This window comes from Pteronotus mesoamericanus, unplaced genomic scaffold (genome assembly GCF_021234165.1).
Source record: "Pteronotus mesoamericanus isolate MK-2021 breed Mesoamerican mustached bat unplaced genomic scaffold, CSHL_Meso_final contig_42, whole genome shotgun sequence".
Classification (NCBI taxonomy): Eukaryota; Metazoa; Chordata; class Mammalia; order Chiroptera; family Mormoopidae; genus Pteronotus; species Pteronotus mesoamericanus.
Genome location: NW_026555157.1, coordinates 15609034 through 15632653, shown reverse-complemented (window position 1 = coordinate 15632653; position 23620 = coordinate 15609034). Strand labels below are relative to the sequence as shown.

The 23620-nt window shown below is 40.9% G+C and overlaps 1 protein-coding gene across 3 annotated transcripts in view; it reads left to right on the top strand.

The window, feature by feature from the left end:
- Positions 1–23620, top strand: part of CRYBG3 (crystallin beta-gamma domain containing 3) — a 113157-nt gene that overhangs the window by 15519 nt on the left and 74018 nt on the right. For 2 of the 3 annotated variants that reach the window (XM_054577398.1, XM_054577399.1), the window contains exons 2-3: positions 1135–1201; positions 17291–17721. In XM_054577398.1, the coding sequence (XP_054433373.1) occupies positions 1135–1201; positions 17291–17721 (498 nt within the window). The remainder of the gene's footprint in view (positions 1–1134; positions 1202–17290; positions 17722–23620) is intronic. The other variant, XM_054577400.1, reaches the window with a different exon arrangement.

Here is a 23620-nt window from a genome sequence, read left to right as displayed (position 1 = left end):
GTGGACATTCCATTGAGCAGGCCACATTGCTGTTTCTTGATTCCTCCTTGCCTCCATAGCATTTTGTTCATTTAGCAGTTCAAGCTTGTATCAAACTGTATTGTTAGTTTGTGTGTCAGCCTTTCCTGCTAGGCTTAGTTTTACAAAGCCCCTGACCTACTTGTTCTTTATATCCTGGAGGCCAAACACAATTCCCGGCATATCAAGACAGTCATGATACTCTTGGAGTGGAGCTACTTAATTTGCCTGGGATTACGAAAATCTGAAAACAAGATAACTTACAGAGATATAAATGTTAGTTTATTATGCCATCTGAAAGGGCATCTGTGGAGGTATTCCAAACAAAACAATTAAAATCGACTATCTGGAAAATCAGATTCTTAGGGTGCCACCTGGGACACATTTGGGGCTAGATAAGCCTGCATCTATTTTGAGTATTCCCCGAACTTGCTAGGTGACCCAATATGTTCATAAAAATTTGCTGAGTAGAAATACACTCCAGATAACACTCAGCATAGGCATTTTTTTTTTAAAGCAGGCTGTGGAGAACCTTAATAGAAATAAAGGCAAAGCATGCTAGTCCTTTCCAAGATTATGATGGTTATTTGTACACTGGTGCTCATTACTGTGATGCTGATGATCAGCATAAGAAAACATAACACACAATGGACTCACAAAAATTTCTGAAGCCCAGATGAGCATTTTTTTAAAAATTTCAATTACAGTTGACATGCAATATTATATTAGTTTCAGGTATACAACATACTGGTTAGACATTTATGTAACTTATGAGGTGATCTCCCCAGTAAGTCTAGCACCCATCTGGTACCATACATAGTTGTTACAGTAGTATTGACTGTATTACCTATGCTGTACTTTACATCCCTGTGACTGTTTTTATAATTGGCTATTTGTACATCTCAATTCTTTTACCTTTTCTAAATGAGCATTTATGAATGTATTTTTTCAAGTGTAGAGATTCAAATCAACATATTTTTAGTATAACAATTCATATATGAATCCTTTGAGAACTGCAGATAAAGGACCTTTCAATTTTTGCTTTAAACACAGAAACTGTCTGATTTTAGTAATTCACTTTTAATTTCAAAAGAAACTGTGGTTTTTATTTTTCAGTGTTGAAAATGAGCCCATGAGTACAAGTCAGAAAAAGGAAAATGTACTTTCATCAGAAGCAGTAAAGGTATAGTTTTAAATTAACATTTTATATTAAGCAAATATTTTTCTTAATTTCTGCTCATTCTTATTTTTTAGATTCTGTCTTCTCATTTTACATTCCAAAAAGAGCACTTTATGTGGACATTCAACCCCGCTCTATCAGACACTGGTCTCCTGGGCTGGGGGGTGGCGGGGAGAGCAGGGCGAAGGGCGGGTGTGAGAGGGTTGAAGGGGTGTGGTGTTCTTATCCCAGCTTGGCCACTGACCAGCTACGTGGCCTTTAGCTGAGGCATTTAACCTCTTTGCTCCTTAGTTTTCTAATCTATCAATTGCATCACCTGACTTCCACAGTCCCTTTTTCTCTAGGAAGTTCTTTGATTTATGTTGTGTTTCCTCAAGTGCTGCTGACAATTAATAGTGCTTTTGAAAGTAGAAGTTAATAGCATGTTCTGACATGCCGTTAGTGTGTGATGATATGTTTGTTCAGCTCACATATGAACTAGCTTTCCTTGCTTCTAAAGTATATATAAGCTGTACACCTAGCTAGATAGATATTGACAAGTGTGCTTAAAAAACCTTGAAAATCACAAAACCTTTTAACATTTCTTTTTACTCATAGGGATTTTTTTATAGATTAGGTGTTTGTGTTGGTTGGTGATGTGAGGCCCAGTATATGATCATGTTTTGGTGGCCATCCCACATTCATAGAGTTTGATCCCAGTTGCTGTCTTTATACATGATTTGTGATAGTCGAGGAGAAAGTGTGCACTTTCCAGGGATTTCAGCCTAAGTTAGCCTGGTCAGGGGAAGGACCAGAAAGCCATCTGAATTCTTTGTTGCTGATGTGGGACACTTTTAAACACTGTATAAAGTCTAAACGCATTAAATAAGGTCAAGATAAAGCAGTTTTTCGTCTTAATCCTGCCTTCCCCATTATTGTAAACAAGGTAAATATTTTTTGAAAGAAAAATCAGTGTCTGGTTTTTGAAATACTTTATTGAAAGAAAAAATCAGGATCACCTTGCTTCCCTTATTTTTTCTTCCTTCCTTTGTGAGTTTGGCTACAAAATCCTGCTGCCGGGTTTTATAACATCTGCCTCCGGCTCCTGTGCAGCCAGTTGTTAGCCAACTTGCTGGTTTATCGCTGCGCAGCCTCTGTGGCTTCCTTCCTCCCCTGTGTTAATATGTCTTAAGTTGCCCTACTTCAAGATTCTCTCTTCTAATTCTGTATATACAACCTTGCCCTTAAATTGCTTCGCAGGAAGTGTTACTTGTGAGATCTCAAACTTCGAAGTTTCTTTGGCTGCCAACTTTCATCTTTCCGTATCTTAATCCCTCATTGTCTCTGTACCTAGCCTTGACCTTCACCAAACCTTCCTGCTCTCCTTGTTCCCTTCTCCCCTCTTGGTCTCTGCTTGTTTCTCTACTCAGCCTGTAACTGACAGTGCACTACTTCGGCTCTAATCTCACCATAAAAAACCTTCAGTCTTCAGACTTGGCCTTCAGAATTCAATTTCCAGTAGTGCTACTTTCCACCTACAGAAATTTCATCGACAAAGTTGCATTTTTGTGGATTCAGTAAATACATATGGTGGGCAAATATAGTGGCTGGACCTTCATGAGTACAGTTTTTTCTGTCCATTCTTAATGTCTTGTTTTGCGTGCCTAGGATAATTTCAGTTTGGGACCTGGGTCCCCAGGTAAATACAACTCAGTCATGAGGCTGTTGCTCTTTGTGTTTGGAGCCTATAAAGTTACTTATACATGGGCAGTCCAGCTAGCCCACAATAGAAAGGGCACCGCGGAACTCTCCCTGACGTAGCCTGAGCATTTTGGCACAGGTAACTTTTCTTTTATCTTCTAGAAACTACTGGTAGGATTTCTGCAGGGACCTGTTGCTGCCAGGCATCAAAAAGAAGTATTTTGATAATACCAACAGTCAGCCCCATACTTTGGGGGAAATAGATTAGCAGCAGTATTTATGATCTTCTTTCATATAGTCTCAATTTAAGTTTTGGCATTTACATTTAGCAAGCATCATAAAACATGCACCTGTTTACCTTCTAATTAATAGTTTCCTGAGACACAGCACTCCACTGTAATGTGACATTTCTTGCCATACTTCCATCTTATTGACCTGAATTTTATGGTAATGCCTTCTGTGGTAAGAAAAAATGTACAACATTTTTTCTTGAGTCTGAAATGTAAAAGATTTATGTATAATGATTATTCTTACACATTTCTTCTTATGAATATTTAGCTTTGAGATACCAAATCAAGATATTGAAGATTGTTTGGTTATAAGCTTAACCTACAAAAATTAATTGTATTTTTTAAACAAATAGAGACTGTAGAAGCTTTATATTCAGACATTCAGGTATTTTTAGTTCTTAAAATATCACTTACATGCTATATAGTCACATGCCACTTAATGACAGGTGGTATGTTCTGCGAAATGCATTAGGAGGTTTTTTTCTTTGTGCAAACATCACAGAGTGCAGTTAAACAGACCGAGATGGTATAGCCTGTACCACACCTGGGCTGTATGGTATGGCCTATTGCTCATGGGCTACAAACCTGTACAGCATGTTACTACACAAAACATAAGATTAAATCAAGCACAAGCTAAGATGATGCAATTGGGAGATGTAAACACCAACTGAGGCTACTGCTGGCATAACACGACACACTATTTACAGCAACCTTCTTTTTAATAAGAAAGAATAAACTCAGTTCTTATATCTGGTCAAGATGGTGGCATAGGCAGACATGGCTCACCTCCTCTCACAACCACATCAAAATTACAACTAAAATATAGAACCATCACTCAGAACCATCAGAAATCCAGCTGAATGGAAGTCTGACAAGTACAGAATTAAAGACACCATATCCATCCAGACTTGTAGTAGCGGTGCAGATGAGGAATAAGCTGGTCCTACACACACATGTGGTGGATAAAAATTCTGGAAGGCTATCTTGGGAGCAAGGAGTCTCAGAACCACACCAGGCCTCCAGACCACAGTTCCGGTGCCAGGAAGATAAGTCCCCACAACTTCTGGCTGCAAAAACAAGCAGGGATTGAGTCGGTGGAAGAAACTGCTGGAGCCCCAAGCAGTTTTAAAGAATCTATACATAGACGCACCTATTCAGACTCATTCCCTCTGAGCTCCAGCACTGGGGTGGCAGCTTGAAAGGCACCAGTGGCATACAGGGAGAAACTGAAGTGTCTGACATCAAGGTGAGCAGAGGCCATTGTCTCTTTTGTGAACCCTCCGCCCAAAGAGTCACAGACCCGCAAGCTGGTGCCATTTCAGAGACACCATCAATCTGGCTAACACTGTTGCCCCACCTTGGAGATCCCAGAGACACTGCCCCACCCAATTTACAGGCCCGCCCAAGCTGCTTTTCTCTATGAATGGTTGGTCTTGGTTCATGCTTCACAACTTCCTAAATCCTTTCAAACAAGTCACAGCTGGCCTCAGTGAGCCCCAGGCCTACCATTAGCAGCAGCCAGCCTAGATTCACAGCTTGGCTTTGCCTGGTGATCTCCAGACTCAACACAAGCAGCAGCCATCTCAGATTGCTTTATAGCTCTCACAGGGTGGCACTGGGCAAAACACAGGTGAAGCTGACCTTGACCTTCACCACCCCAGAAGCCCCTGAGCCTGTGTACCCAGTGGGCAGCTACAGCCAGTCATTGCAGCTGACTGGCCTTGGTAAATCCCTCCCATTGACCTGCCAAGAGCAATCAAGGCTCAACTACAAGAGGAGGGTGTACTCATCCCGCATGAAGGGCGCACCTCAAGTACCCCAGCTTGGGTAATAGCGGAGGCAGGGCCACTCGACCCTACAGGACACCTACTACATTAGGCCACACTACCAAGACCTGGCTTCAAAGCAGCTCTACCTAATATATAGAAGCAAACACAGGGAGGCTGCCAAAACGAGGAGACAAACATGGAGATAAGCAATCAGATGCAGAGTTCAAAATACTGCTTATAAGGGTATTCAAGGACCATAGTGAGCACCTCAACAACATAAAAAAGATCCAGTCAGAAACAAAGGACACACGAATTGAAATAAAGAACACTTTACAGCAAAAGAACAGTAGAGTGGATGAAGCTGAGAATCAAATCAATGATTTGTAACATGAGGAAGCAAAAAGCAACCAATCAGAACAACAAGATGAAAGATGAAAAAAGAGTCCAAAAAAAAAACAAGGATAGTGTAAGAAACCTCTGGGACAACTTGAGCATTCCAAAATTTGCATCATAGGGGCATCCTGTTATTGCATGTGCTATACTTTTATGTGACTGGTAACAGTAGATTTATTATAGCAACATCACCACAAACGTGAGCAATACCTTGCACTATAGTATAATGAGGGCTAGTGTCACTAGGCAGTGGAATTTCCATCTCCATTATAATCTAACGGCACCACTGTCATATATGTAATCTGTTGTTAATGGAAACACTGTTATGCAGCACATGACTGTACAAATTTTGCTATTTTGCTAACATTGGAGCTATTTCTTAGACTTGGATCTACTATTCCACTGTAATGTGAACATCTTTTTATATCCGGCTGGTAAAACTTCCAAGTAGTCCACATTCTACCTTTATTTCTATGTGGAGTCTACAAACTTCAGCTGTAGACTCTTGCTGCTTTCATATCTACTGTTATTTAAAAGAGAGGGACGTTCTTATGCCCTGTTCCCTTCTACGTACATCAGAGGAGTATTCTTCCCTCTCCCTGCCAAGGCCAGCTTCCTAAAGGCCCCTACCGGTGGTATTTGTCTCTTAGTCCCTGAAATGTGGAACTCGCCTTAGCTGCGTCCATCCCTGGCTTCTTCTGCTTCTCTCTAAATATATTAAAATTTTAAAACACATTTGCTTTTTCATTTTAGGAGTCTGGGTTTTTTTTCAGTCTATCATTTTATGCCATTGCTATCTTTTACCCCAAAATTTTTTATGAAAGCCTGTCTTAATCACTTAATGCTTTCTAATTGGACTCCTGCCTCTCCCCTAGTTCCCTCAGACGCGGGAAGCCTAGTACTGTGCCTGGCACACGTTATATAGATACTCAACCAGTAGGTTAACTGAGTGATGGTCATTCCATGAAACTGGTGACTTCTTGCTAACCACATTCAATGGCCTTTTCTTAGTTCTTATTTTATTTAATCAGTTGGTATGATTTTCCAAGTCTTGTCTCCTTCCCAGAAATTTTCTTTTTGTCTTGGCTTCCATGATATTGTACTTTCTTTTTCTAAGATTTTATTTTTTAGAAGGAGAAGGGAGGGAGAAAGAGTGGGAGAGAAACATCCATCAATTGCCTCTTGCGTGTGCCCCAACCAGGGATGGACACCACTACCCACGCATGTCCTCTGACGAGGGATTAAAACTGGTGACCTTTCATTTTGGCCAACCAACTGAGCCACACCAGTCAGGGCTGTACTTTCTTGTTTCAGTTCCTGCAGCCTTGGCCCTTTCCTTCTGTTCCCTCCGCTGATTCTCTTCTGGCTAAATTACTTTTCATGTAGATGTTTCTCTAAGCCCTCAGCCCTCCTCATTGTCAGTCTTCCAAAGTAATGCTTTCAACCTTATTGCTTCATATTTGGGTCTTAGATCTCTGCCCGACATCCCTCTTGAGCTCCTGACTTGATTGTCAGTGTTTCAGATATTTCCATACGGATGGCCTTTGATACCTCAAATTCAGTCTGCCCAAGTCTCAGTATCTTCAGAAATGTTCTCTATAATTCGGTTGAGAGGTAGAGTTGGTGGAAGGTAGGAAGAATCATGTAACTGCTTGGGATGAGGGAAGAGAGAGCCCTGGGGCTCAAGTACCTCATTTGGAGGTTTTCAACAAAACACTTTCCTTCTAACCCTGCCTCTCACGGTGCCTTAAGTGGTACTTAGAGTCCTCGACTCTGACCTTTTCCCGGTTGCTTGAGGGGTGGATTGTCTGCCTTCTGACCAGAGTTCCCTGTTGCAGACACTCAGGTGGACGCTTTCTCTGGTCAGTTGCTGTGACTGCATCTGCCTTTGCCTTCTCACCCTCTCCTGAAATCCCTTATCTGCTAATAGCGACTCTCTTCCTCCCTTTTTATGTATAAGTTAAGAAAACAGTCCCCTTACCATCATTTTAGAGGGTTTTGTACAATAAAAGAAATTAATGTGTGGTTTACCTACAGTGTTAATCAGAATTTTTATCTCTTTTTATAGTTGAAAGTGAATCTTAGATTGTCAGTTGCCAAAACTCACACTGTTAGTAGACAAAAGAATTCAGATGCAGTTCTCATGCCATCATGCTTCCCATTTGTGAACATAATTTATAAGGTACATTCATAGATTACATTTACCCAGAAGAAATCCTATTGAAAAATTCAAAGAGCTGTAGCAGTAAATCTGTTTCAGAAATGAGTCAAATAAAATAAATTAAATCTAGACCATAGGTTGTAGTTTCTCCAACCCAGGCCTAAATAAATTGATGATTATTGGACTTGTTTTCAAGAGCTTGGGATCTGCTTTATATAAAATTTAACTCTCATCCCATTTTAGAATTGTTGCCTATAACTAATTATACAACTTTGATGATGGTTATGGGATGTTATAAAAGGCAGTGGTTGGTGTATGCCTGTGATGTTCCTATGGATAATTAAGGGGTAACAGTACTGTTAGTTATTTGAGATTCATATACTTATTTTAGTCTTACCATAAGTAAGTCATTTACTACGAAGAGCCACACACTTTTTATTGTTACCACTGTTTATTGATGTATAAAAATAGAAGAATTGAAGTTCAGGATCATCTCACTGAGGAAAAATAGTCACTAATTGTTCTTTATATTAATGCCTATACTGAGAATATAGTACCATTTAGTAAGATGAACATATTAAATTTATGTACCTGTTCATATTTTGATTTGTTTAACTTTTTTTTCCTTATTTGTTTTTTTAAAACTCTTTCTCAGTCAGAATTGAAATGGTAGTCATATTTAAATGCATTAAATGTTCTCTTGGTTAGGGAAAAATTTATTACTGAACTAATTTTAAAAATAAATTGTGACCTTAATAAATGCTTGCTATTATTTTTTTCTCAGTGATACAGATATAATAGGAGCAATATGACATCAGTTTAGTGCAGAGATTTTCATATTTTTTAACACAGAAATTATTTTGAAAAATTTTTCAACTATAATCATTCTTGTATCTCTGTATGTAAACAGAATTCAAGCAAAGCGTCCCTGTTAATGACAGGAATGAGTGGCCTCTAGCCTCACAGCCAGCCACTGCTGTCTGCCTCTGCTAACCATGGCATCTTTTTGGAACAGTTTTAAAAGTATATGTGCAAGGACATATCTGGGCTAAAATCCTAGACCTCCATGTGGTAGTTGCTTTGTAACCTCGAAAAATATACTCAGCCTCTCTGAACTTTGGCCTGCTGATCTGTAGTAGAGGGGGTTCAGTCCTTATTTCATAGATGTGTTTTTGAATTGACTGAGATAACATTTATAGCACTGCACTATACCTGACACAAACTAGCTACTCAGGAACAGTTGCCTCCGTGCCATAGAAAGTGTGGCTAAAACTTAGAAATAACTCTTTGCTTGAGAGTGGTACTAATATTTTTTTCTGGGTGAATAGCACAGAAATCAGCTCTTACAAACATTGATTCTCTATAATATTTGAAAAGAAGGCATATGTGAAGGTATATATATATTGAACTTCAGCCAAAAGTCAAAAATTCCCACCCTCTGATTGCTTCTGTACAGTCTGAGTGCTATCGGGGTGCCTGAAATGGAGAAGGCACTCTGTCACTCTGCTGTCCAGTTGACAAAAGGGACAGCCAGGGTTTAAAAGCTTGTCGAGATGGCTGATGCTGGTCTGGGGCCTTGATAGCTGATATCTCAGAATCTTGGGGTGTTGGATATATTGTGAGGTACCTGGTTTGACTTGCAGCAGCACCCGCCTATCACTGACCTAGAGTGGCCCTACTTTGTGGTATGATGGAGCACCTTATCAAAATGGAACTGAGCACGATGAGTCATGTATACACTCCAGATTTTTGTGAGTAAATTCTCCTCCATGAGTGCCTGCTATTGAGAACATTGAAGGGGACTCCAAAAAACTCTCACAGAATTAAAAACGTTTTCTATTCTGGTCCAGTGTTTTCATTGGGGAAGTCTTTACACCATAGCAGGAAGGTATGGCTGTCCCCCTGTGTTACGTCATGCTGCTTCTTTCTCTTCGCACCTCACACACCTGCCTTGGTAGATTTGATTTCTGCCTATGTCTTAGCCTGTGACAAAGCCCATCTCTGTGCGGGCCCCCCCCCCGCCCCCGCCCGGCCCCCTCCTGAGCTTCAGGGTGATTGAACCAATTGGTTGATTGACTTTTCCTGTGAATGTAAATTAGATCAGCGATTTTTACCTTTTTTTCCCCCCAACACACATGCTAGATGACTATCTTGGGTCACCTGGAATTAAGGGCACTTACTTAGCACATAATATGTAACTGCATCCCTTTATCAGAAATTACATGGAAATGAAAAATTGAAAGTTACAGATCTATCACCTTGATTCCATTCTACAGCATTTTTAAGAAGTGAGATTTCAGCTTGCTAACTAATTTTAGTAACAAATTATTTGTGACATCTTCAGAACTGGTCACAACACTGATGTGTCATGACATAAAAGTTGCAGATAACTTATTCATTATGTTAAACGATGTCCAGCTCAGGGCAAAATAGTTGATGGCCAACCTGTTTGCCTGTTCTAAATTTTTAGTGGAAAAATAATTCTTTGATTAAAAGTTATCTTTCAAACAAAATTACTTTAACAATAGTAGTATAAATAGCTCATCTCTGCACCTCAACATTAGTGGTAAAGTCCATTTACTGAAAAATGTTGTTGATGCAAATATCTCTGTAGTCTGTATGGAGTTAATCAGACAACCCACCAGAAACCAAATTCCTTATGATAAAGGTAAATAAAGAGTGACTTTTATTTAAAATTTTAGCACCATTTAAACTATAGCTAACTCAAGATATCAGTAATAATTAACTGAGAATAAATATTTTCCTCAAAATTGAGAAAATTTCTATTCTTGGTGGTGGAATGTCAGTTATTGGCAAATTTGTCAGCAATGTGTTGTAGGCAGATGTCTTGGGAGAAAGCTAACTGGAATTTTCTATTAAGCAGTTGGTTTTTGTATATGAATGCCAGATTTTAGTAACTGTTAATAATTTTAGATAATAGTCCTACTCATGACGCAAGCCTATGAAATTGTTTGCCTTCACCTTGTGGTGAAAGGGAAAACAAAAGACTTAGGGGTGTCCATTGGAAGATCACATACGGGCAATTTCCATTGTGAGAAACTTGAGTTGTTGTGGGACTTTCCCAGTCAATGAGGGTAAGAGATAAGTGGTGTCAGCAGTAGGAATAGCACTGTGCAATTCCTAGAGAGAGGGGGAAGGAGAGAGGAGGGGGGAGAGAATGAATGAGTGCGTACAACGCCATTAGACATTGTAAGCATAGTGAGTGACCAGAGATGAAATTGGAGAACACAGGAGCTAGATCCACCAAGATCTTGAATGACATGCTGGAGAGTTTGGATTCTATCCTGATGGCAGTGCACGGCCGGCCGGCCGTTGAAGGCCTTTAAGGGTGATTAAATTTGAATTCTAAAAGGTTGCTCTGGCTTTTGTCTGGAGAGTAGACTGGGGGACTGTGAGAGCCAAGGGAGACAATAAGTCACGTCATTGCTCCCAGTACTCTCCAGGCTATGGCATCTGATGTTCTGTCTGACTTTTTTTAACAAGGGAAAGCTATAGTTTACAGAAAATGGAAGAATGGAAACATAGCCCGGTCAAGTTCCATTTGGCAGGTACTGAGTCTGAGGTTCCAGGGAAGCATCCAGGTGGATGTGAGTATCTGGCTGATAGTTGGATATGCAGTCTGAGTGGGAATCATCTGATTAATTGAATCTGGGAAATGAGATCGCATAAGAAGATGCAGACACATCCTATAAGACCAGGACAGGAAAAAAAAGGACATTGAATTATGAAGTGGGGCAGGGTCTCTGAGAGAGATCATGGTCACAGCACACGGGGGAGGAAGCCAGATTGCAGGGCCTGAAGGAGTGATTGCGGGGACCGGGAAAGAAGGTGGCGAGGGTTGCTCGCTCCTGTTTAAGGAGGTCAGTAGGGAAGACAGAGGAGAAGACTGTCCCCGGACATACGCTTTTGAATGGCGGGCTTCCAGAGGGACAGGTGCAGAGCTGAGGTTCCTGACAAGACATCATCAGGAGGCAAAGTGGTTCCCCAGTGGGGGAGCTAGCCTTGGCGGAGGAAGCCTTCCTCCCTTCACCGTGAGGGTGGGTGAGGGGGGCACAGGTGCTGCTGCCGTCCTGCGGGTGGGGGCGGAGGAGCCAGAACTGCTTGGGGTGTCTCCATAAAATAGAACGAGGGTGTGGGATAGTGGAGGAGGCGGTTTAAGGGATGTGAGAAACCTTAAGAATAGCAGCTGTGGAGAATGGGGGAAGGTTGCAGACTGATTGCCAGCAGGGCTGTAAATTGTGAATTGCTGGCAGTCTGAATCTGCATAGCTGTGCATTTTCCTGCGGGTTTTTAATGCAAGACTCCTTCATTCATATGGAAAAGATAAAACCCGGAATTTTTTTGGGTGGACATGACCAAGGAACAAACAAAAGAGGCTTTGATGTTAGTGGCCACATTTGATGTTTGGATAGGAAAGATAAGAACGTTTGTAGGAACTGAAAGGGGGGACTGCGGTAAGAAAGGACAGAAGCTGCGAAGAGGCAGCAGAGCGGGTGTGGTGGGAACCCCTGGGACACTGGTAGGCGCCAGCGAAGAGGAGATGGGGTGAGCCCTGGGGGTGCCTGCGCCTGAGGTTCAGAGGTGGCCGGTTATGGGCAGAGGCAGCCCGGGGTGGCCTACGGAGCAGGCAGAGGCACAGTGCGAGTGCAGCTCATTCGAGCTGAGGTGCTAAGGAACTGGGGGTGAAGGTGTTCTCAAGGATCGTCCTTCCTTACTATGTACAGTAAAGGTAGAACCTGAGGTAGAAAGATGACCAAGCCAGGGGCCGGAGACAGTACAGGAAGAGTCACCTGGCCCTTCCCTATTTTCCACACAACATACCCTTCCCTTGACGACACTCTTAATCCCTTGACATCCTTGACCTTGTTCCCTGTGCCAGTCACCATGTTGGGACAGCACCTGCCACCTGCTAGAGGCTACTCAGATGACAAACAAATGCCATTTGGACCCACAAATCAGTTTTTATACCATTAGAAGGTAGCAGGGCTTTGGGTGTATTTTTTAACTGTTGCATCTAAGCCCCTAGCATAGTATCTTGCTGTTCATTATTTATTAAAAGAGAGAATGCTTTCAAGTTTACATTGACCCTGACTGCTGCTTGGTATACCCAGTCTCAGCCAATTACTACATTTCCCAGAAACACTGTTCCCAGTCTCCTCTGCGTCCCAGCTCCAGCTTGTCATCCCTCTCCCTGCCTTACTGAGGTCAGGGCCGATGGTCAGACCTTCCTCATTGTCTCCTCTGCTTGCACAGAATTGCTCAGGCTTCGGCCACTTTCTTACCACTTTACTTGGAAGAGGAAATGTTCCTGTTCCTCTCCGAGGCTAATGCTTTCCTTTTATTAGAAATATTAGATATACAGATTGTATATGCAATATACAGATGATATCTCATAGAATTGTACACTTGAAACCTATAATTTTATTAACCAATGTCACCCCAATAAATTTAATTTAAAAATAAATAATACTAAAAAAAGTATTAGAGACTCCACTGCTCTCTTTATCTCATCATCTCCGCTTTTCTTTCTGGGGCCTGTCATCCTTCTCTCTCATACAGCACTCACTCCCTTTCTACCCAGTGAGGAGCTGATGTACAAAACATGAACAAAAAGCTATTTTGTATGTCTTGGACCTTAAACTGTCATCTGTGTCTTTTTTTTTTCCTAGTTAAAAAAAAAATCTCTCAGAAGTGTTCCCTTCCATTTTCAGCTAACTAGTCCTCTTTCCTTGCCACTTACTCAGTGCCTAGCACCTTGAGTTTGGGGGTGTGCTCACAGGATCCTGAGCTGTGGTGACTATTTCTCCTGCATTCTGAGGGCCTCTTTCTACTCCTCATCCCTTCATTTGTTAATCCGCCACATATTTGAGCATTTTTGGCTCTTATTGTCAGGCACTTTACAAGGTGCTAGAGATACTGCAATGAATAAAACAGACAAAATTCCTTGTCCTTGTGGCTTTCACATTCTGGAGGAAGAAACAGATTAGTTAATGTAAGTGTGTGTGCATGGGGTATGTGTGTTTGACTGCAAGAACAAGTAAGAAAAACAAAGCAGAAGGGATGTAGGTAGTTTCTGAGTGGAGGAGTTCATTCTTTTAAATCAGGTGTCTGGAGAAACTTCCAATGAGGAGGTAAGTGAAGGCCTGAAGGAGGTGAGCAGGAAGGAGTCCATGGGGGTGGGGGGGGGGACCTTCTAAGCAGAGAGAAAAGTAAACGCCCAGTTCCCCCGATAGGAGCGAGCCTGATGTTTTTGAAGACTGGTGACCAGGATAGCCCTCACCTTTCTTGACCTCACAGTGGAATTTGGCATTTACTCCCCTTTGCTTTTGGAAATAATCTTTGTCCTTATGCCTTTGGAGACCAGTATTCTGGAGGGGATGACCTGGTGCTGTTTTGGCCTTCTCTTTCACTGATTTCTTCTCTTCTTCATGTCTGCCTTTTCATCTTTTTTTCCCTAAGCCTCTTTGGTTGGTCCCCTTCACCCCTGCACATGCTGTGTATTGCCGACTACATTCTTAAACTGTGTTCTGGCTGCTTACCAGGATATCACCAGGGGACAAAAAATTCAACATTTGACATCTAAATAGTTTGTAAACAATCCCCATCCCCCACAAAGGCCCTAATCCCACCTCCCCTTATACTGTATTTCTTGTATCCATTTTGGCTTAACCACTCCAATAGTTGCCCAATTTAGAAAACGTAGTCATCTATGTCTGTTATCCCTCACCCTCCACTTCTATTTGGTCATCTTATCAACCTCATTCTCCATCTTCCATGCCCCAGTCTTCTTCAGCCGTAGCCCGGCCATAATAAACACAGCTGGGCACACAGCCCTCGTCAGCCCCGCACCGCCATGCAATGATGAGTATCTTACCAGACGGTAAACTCCGGAAGCCAGAGCTGTCTCGTTAATCAGTGTGCCTAACATTTTCCTGTATTTCCCTGTAATAGGCACAAAGGGAAGAGAACAGATGAATTTGGACCTAACAGTACTACATTACAATACATTGAGTATGAAGGGAAAAACTTTTAATTCCTAAGATACACATTCCTTCATCAGTAGCCTTTATATTTTACTTGTGGAATATCAACATCTTTGAGAAAACTGAAATCGATGTTTTTTCAGTGTTTGTGCAGATCCTGAGTGCTTTCGTTCTAGCACTTGGAACAATAGCAGACAGCCCTGTTGGCAGGCGACGCGGGCCGTAGCCTGTGGCCAGCTGAACTTGATTGTTGTGTGAGCGCAGGCGGGGCAAAGAGCAGCTGTTCTACAGCAAACTTAAAATTTTAATTACATGAATACAAAATGTTACTGTGTTTACTTGGAATTGCAGTGTTCATTTATGCTAGTTTTTGTTTATAAATTTAGATACTTTTCTCTGGCCGAGTGGATTCTAATTATTGATAAAAAAACTTCTCGTAAGATTATTAGGGAAAAGCTAAGCAACTGTGACATTTTAGGAAACTGAAAAAGTGCTTGTCAGTAGACTTAAGATTCAGGAACTCTGGGAAAGCAAAGAAGCTAAAAATTGAGGGGAAAGAGAAACCAGTGATTTTTAAAACTCTAAAAATTAAATGTGAGAGCTATTGTTAATTTAGCAAAACTAGTTTAGGAATTAGTCTGTTACACTTTGAAAGGAATTATCAGGTGAAAATAATAATTTAGACAGTGAAATAAACACTTTTTGACAGAAGTTATATGTCTTGAGATTTTGATAGTCAAGAAATGTAATCTTCTTGCTCTCTTAATTCTCCCTTTTTTTAACTATTGCCCCAATATGATAAGACCCTGTGACTCTCTAAAGCTTTTTAAGAATGCAGGGTTGGGCAAAAGTAGGTTTACAGTTGTGAGTACATGAAACACAACTTATTCTTATATTATTAATTATTGTATTATTTTTCCATATGAACAACTGTAAACCTACTTTTCCCCATCTGTATTTATGATGTTGTAATAAGTAATGACCCGGCATGAGCAGTCACTCATACTAGTTATTAGAGGGGGGAAAAAAAAAATCAGAGTTCTGTTAATGTTACAGTGTTAGTTCATTAGACTCCAGAGGAAACATTGTGGCCAGAAATTACAAGACATTAAAGGGAGTAAAGGACAAAAAAAAAATGTGAATCTTCCGTACACACGAGCATTTTTACAGCGTCACCCAGCATATCTCATACTGCCAGACTGAGAGGCGTTTACGAGGTTTATGTGAGGAGAGGACACAGCTGAGTTGGGCTCCCGTCCTGGCAGAAGCGCAGCGGGAGGAGGTGGGGATGGGTGGGGCCACGTGACATTTGAAACCAATAAAAGGTGGGACTTTAGTGACTCTAAAAGGCTGGCCATATTCTAAGTGTAGAGACTCTTAGAATATGTTATAAGAGTCTCACCGGTTATATTAAGGTTCTAACATACAGAAAAGTGCTATGTATGTACTCAAAACTACCCTGACACCCAGGGTGCGAACAAACATAAAATACTATTTGCTCAAAATTAATTTCCTGGACTAATGGGCTCTACACAGTTTCGCAGCCTTTCTTTCATATGCTAAATTTTATTAGTAGTGTGGGGAACCCCCTTTTAAACTGCTTTGAATTTGAATTAAAACATGGAACAAGGTAAACAAATAACATTATAATTACAATCCTCTTGCCTTCTTGAAGATCAGCTTCTTACAAAACTTTGTCATGTGAACCTGCAGTGAGTGCCCTAAGGTGGTTTTTACCTTGGTGTCCTGATCTTGTTCTGAGTCACACTTGAGCTTTCCTTTTATAAGCACTAGTGAGCATATCATCTGACAGATGCTCCTTTTTTAAGTAGGCGAGTGAGCATGTTTGAAAGGCAGGGCAAGTCGGTACATTGGCCTAAAGCTAGCGAGGCTTTAGGGAAGAGTGTGAGGTGGAAAGCCGGCATGTTCTTTGATATAGCAGTTCAATCTTTCCTTACACAGAGTACACATGAATGAGTCTGCTTTACTAATACCTAGTTATGGGCAGGTAAAACGCACTTCTGGAAGTGTGTAATATCTGCAAGAATTCCCTGTGCTGTCCATGGTTTGCGTTGAAGAGTTTTTACCTTGAAGAGTTTTTCTCTGAATTGATGGGCCATGTTGCTGTTTTTCTTCATCTTCTTCGGGAACAGTTTTATACAACGTAGCAGCTTTGTGGGTTAATACAAGGCCGAAATGATAAAGTCTGTTCAGGTGTTATTTGTTTAATGTACTGAGTGTTTGAAAATACTGTCCATTAGCTTTGTAATAATAAAGGCTAAATGTAAATACACATAAGGTTTGCCAAGATCTGTTCCTTTACTTGTGTCCCCATATTTAACCTCTCGCTCTTCTCATTCTGTACCATAACCTCCATCAGAGCTAACTCCTTCGAAGCTGGTACCTCGCTAAACACAAAGAAGGGGAAAGAGAGGCGAGACAAGGGGAGAGGGGAGAAGATGCACAGGCATCACAAAGCCTCTGTTTAGGTCTCCTTCAGAGGGCGTGTCCTCTAGGAAGCATCCCCTGAGTTACCTCCTGGGCTCTCACTGCCACCAAATCAGGACTGGTTTTCCCAGGTGTTCTGTGCCTCTCTCCCCAAGACAGTTACTGTGTAGCATTTTAAAGTTGTGCTGACTGTGCCCTTCAGTAGATTGCCAAATTCCCAAGGGCACAAAAGCCGTCAGTCTTATTCATAAATGTATCCCAGGGTTTAGCACAGAGTGTATCATGTATATCAGTCAGTCTGTGTTATTTTTAATGCTGATGCTTGTTATCCCCTTTTGTTTTCAAAGGTTCCCCAAAGTGAGCACAAAAGGAACCGTACTGAGAAGGTGACCCCTCTTCCAGTGCAAGAAGATGCCAGAAAGCCAAATGACCTTTCCAGCTCCACTCCAGACAGCAAGACAGGAGAAAGCGATCGGCAGCCAAAAGAAAGCTTTTTCCAGTTCCTTGGTAACTTATTCAATATCTCTGGAAAATCATCTCTTGGTGAGGCCAGGCAGTCTTCTTTAAAAGAGGACCATGACAGAACTGAGAAAGGTTGGCCAAGTGCCAGGGACCGTCATGACGACGGGGTCGAGGAGGAGAGGGAGACTGTCAGTGACTCCCTGGGGGCGCAGACACTTCCAGCGGAGGAACTGGAGACCACCGCCTCTGAGCTCTCGGATACCTTCTCTTTGGATACAACGCAAGACAGTGAACAGGAGACCAGTGATTTCATAAAGTAAGTTCAGACTTTATCATTTCAGCGAAACATAAAGTAAGTTTAGAATTTGAGCCAAAATGTGAGCTTTTGGACCTAGCTTTTAATCCTTAGTTCTGTTAATTAAAGGGATTGGGGAAAGTATTCAGTAATGTTCCGGCTAGTAGCTGAAAAATTGTATGATTCTGTGTACCATACATGTAACCTAAGGCCTTCGGAGCTATTTTAGGGTGTGATACTAATACGTTTTAGGTGTTAGATTTGTCAGAGTACAAGAGTTATTTCTAAATTTAAGACTTTCTTGAGTGGGAGTGTTTTCTGTTTCTGAACTTCGCCTGTATTAGGACAGGCAGTGCGTTCATTGTCTTCACTCAGGGAATGAATGGGCTTGTAAGGTTTTTATTCATGTTCTATCAGTATCTTTTCCTTGTGGAGTATAACTATAAGGTTAAGAAAAGAAATTAAATTGACTCAATCCATAAAATTAGCGTCATGACCTTTTCCACAGCTCTAAGAAACTGAAACCGTGTACAAATTTAAGGAGTACTATGCCACGCCGGTGTTCTTTACTTGATTAGCAGATAGTCACTAACTTTTTTTCTTTTACTCAGATGAGCAAGAAAGAATATTTTCTTTTTCTATGTTTCAATCACAGTTAATATTCAATATTGTATTAATTTCAAGCATATAGCATAATATTTAGATGTTTATATAACTTACGGAGTGATCACCCCAATAAATCTAGTACCCACATAGCACCATATGTAGTTATTACAATATCATTTACTCTGTTCCTTATGCTGTACTTTACAACCCCATGACTATTTTCTAACTGCCAATTTGTATTTCTTAATTCCTTCACCTTTTTCACCCAAACCCCCAACCCCTCTCCAATCTGGCAACCATCAGTTTATTCTCTGTATCTGTGAGTGTGTTTCTGTTTTGTTTTGTCGTGTTTTTGATTCCACATATAAATGAGATCATGTGGTGTGTGTCTTTCTCTGACTTATTTCACTTAGCTTAATACACTCTAGGTTCATCCATGTTGTTGCAAGTGGTAAAATTTCATTCTCTTTTATGAAAGAGTAATATTCCGTTGTATATCTATACCACTTCTGTATCAAATCAGCTATCACTGGACACTTAGGCTGCTTCCATATCTTGACTATTGTAAGTAATGCTGCCATGAATGTAAGGATGCGTGTATCTTTTCGAATTAGTGTTTTGGATTTCTTCATATAAACACCCAGAAATGGGATTAGTGAGTCATGTGGTAATTCTATTTTTAAATTTCTGAGGAACCGCCATGTTGCTTTTCATAGTGGCTGCATCAGTTTGTCATAGAAGGAATATTTTCAACCCCCCCAAAATGTTTATAACAATGTTGGGTCCATTAGACATTTTGTGTAACAAAAATGTTCAAAATCATTAAGGATTTTTTTTAAATTTTAATTTAACCTCTAAGAATTATTTTTATTATTTGAAGAAGTCATCAATAATACTATAGTCAAATATAGGTGATAACACATGTGTGTGCTTTCAGCTAATTTCTTGTAGCAAGCTTATGAGGTAGGTAGTGACCCAGCTTACAGCTGTAAGAACTGAGACGCCCAGGGGGATATGTGTTTGCCTGTCAAGAGTGACTTGGTGGGGCTTGCCCCGTCAGATGTTTAAATGTGCTAATAAAGCTACATTAATTGAAACAATGTCATGCTGATGTAATATTTGCTACATTTAAATGTAAAAAGCTATATTTCCAGGAATTGGGATGTATAACTGGCCCAGCAATAGACATATTAGTATATGTATATTTTGTATATTTTTTATTTGAACCATTAAATGTGATGGCATTACATACTCTTGTAGTAGAAAGGAGAACTTGGGAAATTGGTTAACAATTTGAAGAAAAAAATAAAAGCTAGATACTTATCTCATTTTTTTAAAAACAATTCACCTGAAGATGTTTATTGATTTGAGAGAGATGGAGGGAGGGAGGGAGGGAGGGAAAGGGGGAGACACTGATGCGAGACAGAAACACTGGTTATCTCTCATACCCCTTCAACCAGGGATCAAACCCACAACCTTTTTGGTATGCAGGACAAAGCTCCAACCAGCTGAGCCACCCAGCCAGGGCAATACTTATCTCATTTTTATATTAAAATTAATTAAAATGGAATAACGTGTTAAAAACACAAAACTAAAAGTAGCTAACTGAATTACTGTTTTGGTGAGAAACAATTTTCTAAGCATGATAGCAATGGAAAGTATCAGGAAACAGAAGCTCAGTAGAGTGGGTTACTTCCAATTTTCAAACTCCCTTGTGTCAAACAATATCATTACCAATGATACATTAAATTGGCAAATGAGAAAAGTATATACAAAAAATGTCAGGTCATGCTTGAACTGATAAGCATTTTAGATACTAACACCAATAGAATAAATGGGCAAACAGTATAAACAAATCAGAAATACAAACTACTGATGAATAAGTGGAAAAGTTTATTCTCACTAGCAAAGAAATGTAAACTAAAACAACTTTCCTATTAAATTGATAACAGTGATAATAATTGATCATACTCTGTATGAGTCATGTTGCTAATGGCTAATTCTGGTATGCACTGTTAGGAGTGGAGGACACATTTTCAGGCAATGTGTATCAAAAACCTTGAAATACTTGTAGGTTCTTTCTGGTAACGTACAAAGGTGTTTACTGAAACATTATTCATAAGAATGTATAATTGGAAACAAATGTCCAACAGCAAAAAAAAAAAATTGTTAGATTAGGGTACATTGGTAATAAAGGACCGTCTAACACAGCACTGTGCAAATGTGGCCCTTGGGTCAGCAGCATCTGCATCGCTGGGGAGCCGTTAGAAATGCAGGTTACCTGACTCAGACCCCCGGACTCCTCACCTCTCGGGTGGGACCCAGCAGTCTTCTCACCACCTCTCCAGGTGACTTTGGTTCTAAAGGAATTTAAAATGGTAAGGATCTTGAAGCTGTTATGTGGAAATTGGACAGAATGGAAAGTTTGTGCTTTTTCTTCTTCGGTTTTAGTGAATAAGTCATTAAACAACAACAATAATGAACTTCCATGGCTGCAGGTCTTCTTAAAAGAAAGCTTTTATGAGGCCATTGCTAGCAAAAAAAGAACACTGGGCCTGGGGCATGGAGTGGAACCCAGCAGCTGCATGGCTGGGCAGGAAGTGAGGCTGGAGAAGTCAGTGTCCGTGGTTCCTGTCACTGCCAGACAGACAAGGATTGACTCTAAATGGGCACTTTATTCAGGTGTCCGGCGATCTGAGAGGACAACTGGTTATATACCCCAAAAGACCATCTTACATTTCATCTCAAGCAGACCTTTTTATAAGGAAAAGAAAAATGTGGGTAAGGGGTTTGGAATTCAGGGAAAAGGTTAGTCAGATAAAAGCAGCAGTCCAGCAGTCTTCCGAACATCCTTTCGTCTGTTGACCAGTGATTCCTTATCTGTGTCCTAGGCAGTGGATGTCTCTCCCTGGAGCCCAGTGGCTCAGATGCTATCTTGATTGCTTGCAGTCCTCCCACATGCAAAGGTCGAATTGTTTGTGGGCCTCCTGGAGTCAGGGTGGGCCCAGTTATATATCCCAGAGCCTGGGACAGTAGCTTTTCACATGCATTTATTAATAAGCTTATTAACCATAACTTAAAGCTAAAGATTTTCCAACTTTTGAGTTCCTCCAGCATTCCCCCACTGTTAGTTTAAAATATCTTATTTCTGTGAGAGCGGTTTTGGATGGAAGTAATCATTTTGCTGTTGAGCATGTATCAGCATTAGACAGTCCGGTAGGGGGATTGGGGACCTAACTGCAGGTCCACGTGAGAGGACACGTTGCATGCAGCGACAAGCTGTGATACTGGAAAAGATGAGACAGATGAAAACAACAAATGCCTAAGACCAGTAATACTAGGCAGCCAGGAGGGCAGTTTAGACAAATCAATACCAAACAATCCCTCTCTTTGTTTCGTATCAGATACTACTTCATTTACTTGCTTTACCTTATGCTCTGGGAGCTGTGACTTATCCATCATGTTGAAACAGCAGAGTCCTTTAAATTTATCACATCCATGGTTATGTCAAAAAAGGAAGTGGTCTATAGCTGCGCAGTTTTCTAATACTGTTTCCCTAACCTGTTCTTGTTCTTGACTGATGGCATTGATGGCGCGCATGGTGACATTCAAAGCTTGTGTCATAGTGCAGGCCAGTCTACTTATCTCTGTATTCAAAGAGGTTACCATTAATAGCATTACACGTATAGTCAAAGATATATAATATATTCAGCGGGGCTAAAAAGGTGCAAATCACTGTTACAATCAGGTGTGAGAGAGAGTTCCCGGGGAGCCTGGGTGGTGTGGGGCTTCTGAGGCACAGACACCGCCAGTCTTCCCAGAGAGCGTGGTCCCCCCGGAACTGTTTGCTGGAACATAGGAAGAAATGGTCCTTCCACATATTAGAAACCATCCTGTAGGCGGTTTGATGTGACCAAAGGCATACATTAGTGGTGGTGTTGCACTTCATCTTCACATCTGCTGAAAGCACAAAACAGTTTTTAATACAGTTGACAAAAGTTGCACACTCTCCAGCTAGGGCTGCATTAGCGACTTTTAAGTAAAACATTTCCCTGTCCTTTAGAGTTACCACAGGTCCCCAGGTATAAATAACGGAGTAGATTATGCTCTTATTGATATCCTGAAACACCGTATAATTTCAAAGACTTTCCGAGCAGTACAGACACCCCCTAGACATGAAGTGAAAGCTTGTTCAACATAGATTCCTCCTGCAAAACAAAAGTCAGAGACATTTAGAACATTTTTGGCTAAATATGCCCAAATATTTTCATCTTGTTTGAAAGGAATAAGGTCTCCACAACAAGGAGTTAAATAAAAAGTAATGAAAACAGTATGATCATTGCTTTCTAAAGATAACTTTCAGGTCTTCTTGAGGTTTGGTGGTCCATTTGTGTTTCTGGTGCTTTCTTCACTCTGCTGTGATGAATCCAAGGTTGTATTCCTGCCGTTTTCACTGCAAATGGGGAGGTGAGGAGTACGTCCCCAAGGTCTGGTGCGCTTCTCTTCTAGTTGGCTTTTTGGAGAGCCTGTCTTCCAGACTGAGTAGCACCTTACCTTCAGATCGAAGGACTGTAGCGAACTTGTCGGGGAGGGGTCTCTAATAAAAGCAAGGTCATTAATCACAGCTAAGGTCTGATGTAAATGTTGTGCATAGTTCTTTACCTTCACTTCCTCATCTATATACATATCTTCCACCTCAGTCACAGCCAGAAATGATTGCCCATACACGATTTCATAAAAACTCAACTGAATCCCACTTTGAGGAACCACCCTTATCCTGAGCAGGGCAACATGAAAAGCTTGATCGCAGTGAAGATGAGTTTCTTGGCACAGCTTGGCTATATTTTTCTTCAAGGTGTGATTGACCTTCTCTGCCTTCCCAAAAGCCTCAGGTCTCCTGCTGTGTGGAGTCTCCACTTGATTCTAAAAATTTACTAAAAATTTACTAAACTTCCATGTCATTTCTGAAACAAAAGCAGGTCCATTATTGGTCTGGTACTGCCAGGGAGGCCAAAGCAAGGGATTGTTTCCTTCAGTAAGGTTGTCACTACCTCTGAGGAGTTCTCAGTTCTAGTAGGATAGGCTTCTGCCTGTCCTGAAAAGGTGTCAACAAAGACTGATGAATATTTCCACCCACAGATCCTTGGCACCTGGGTGAAGTCTATTTGCCAGTCCTCAAACAGTCTCTGTCCTTGGTATTTTTTCTCTTCTTTCTTTTGATAGGGATCTGCCTTAGGGTTATTCTTCTGGCACCTGACACACCTCGCAATTACTTTTCACATGGCTTTAGAAATTCCAGGGTGTGTGAGCCTCG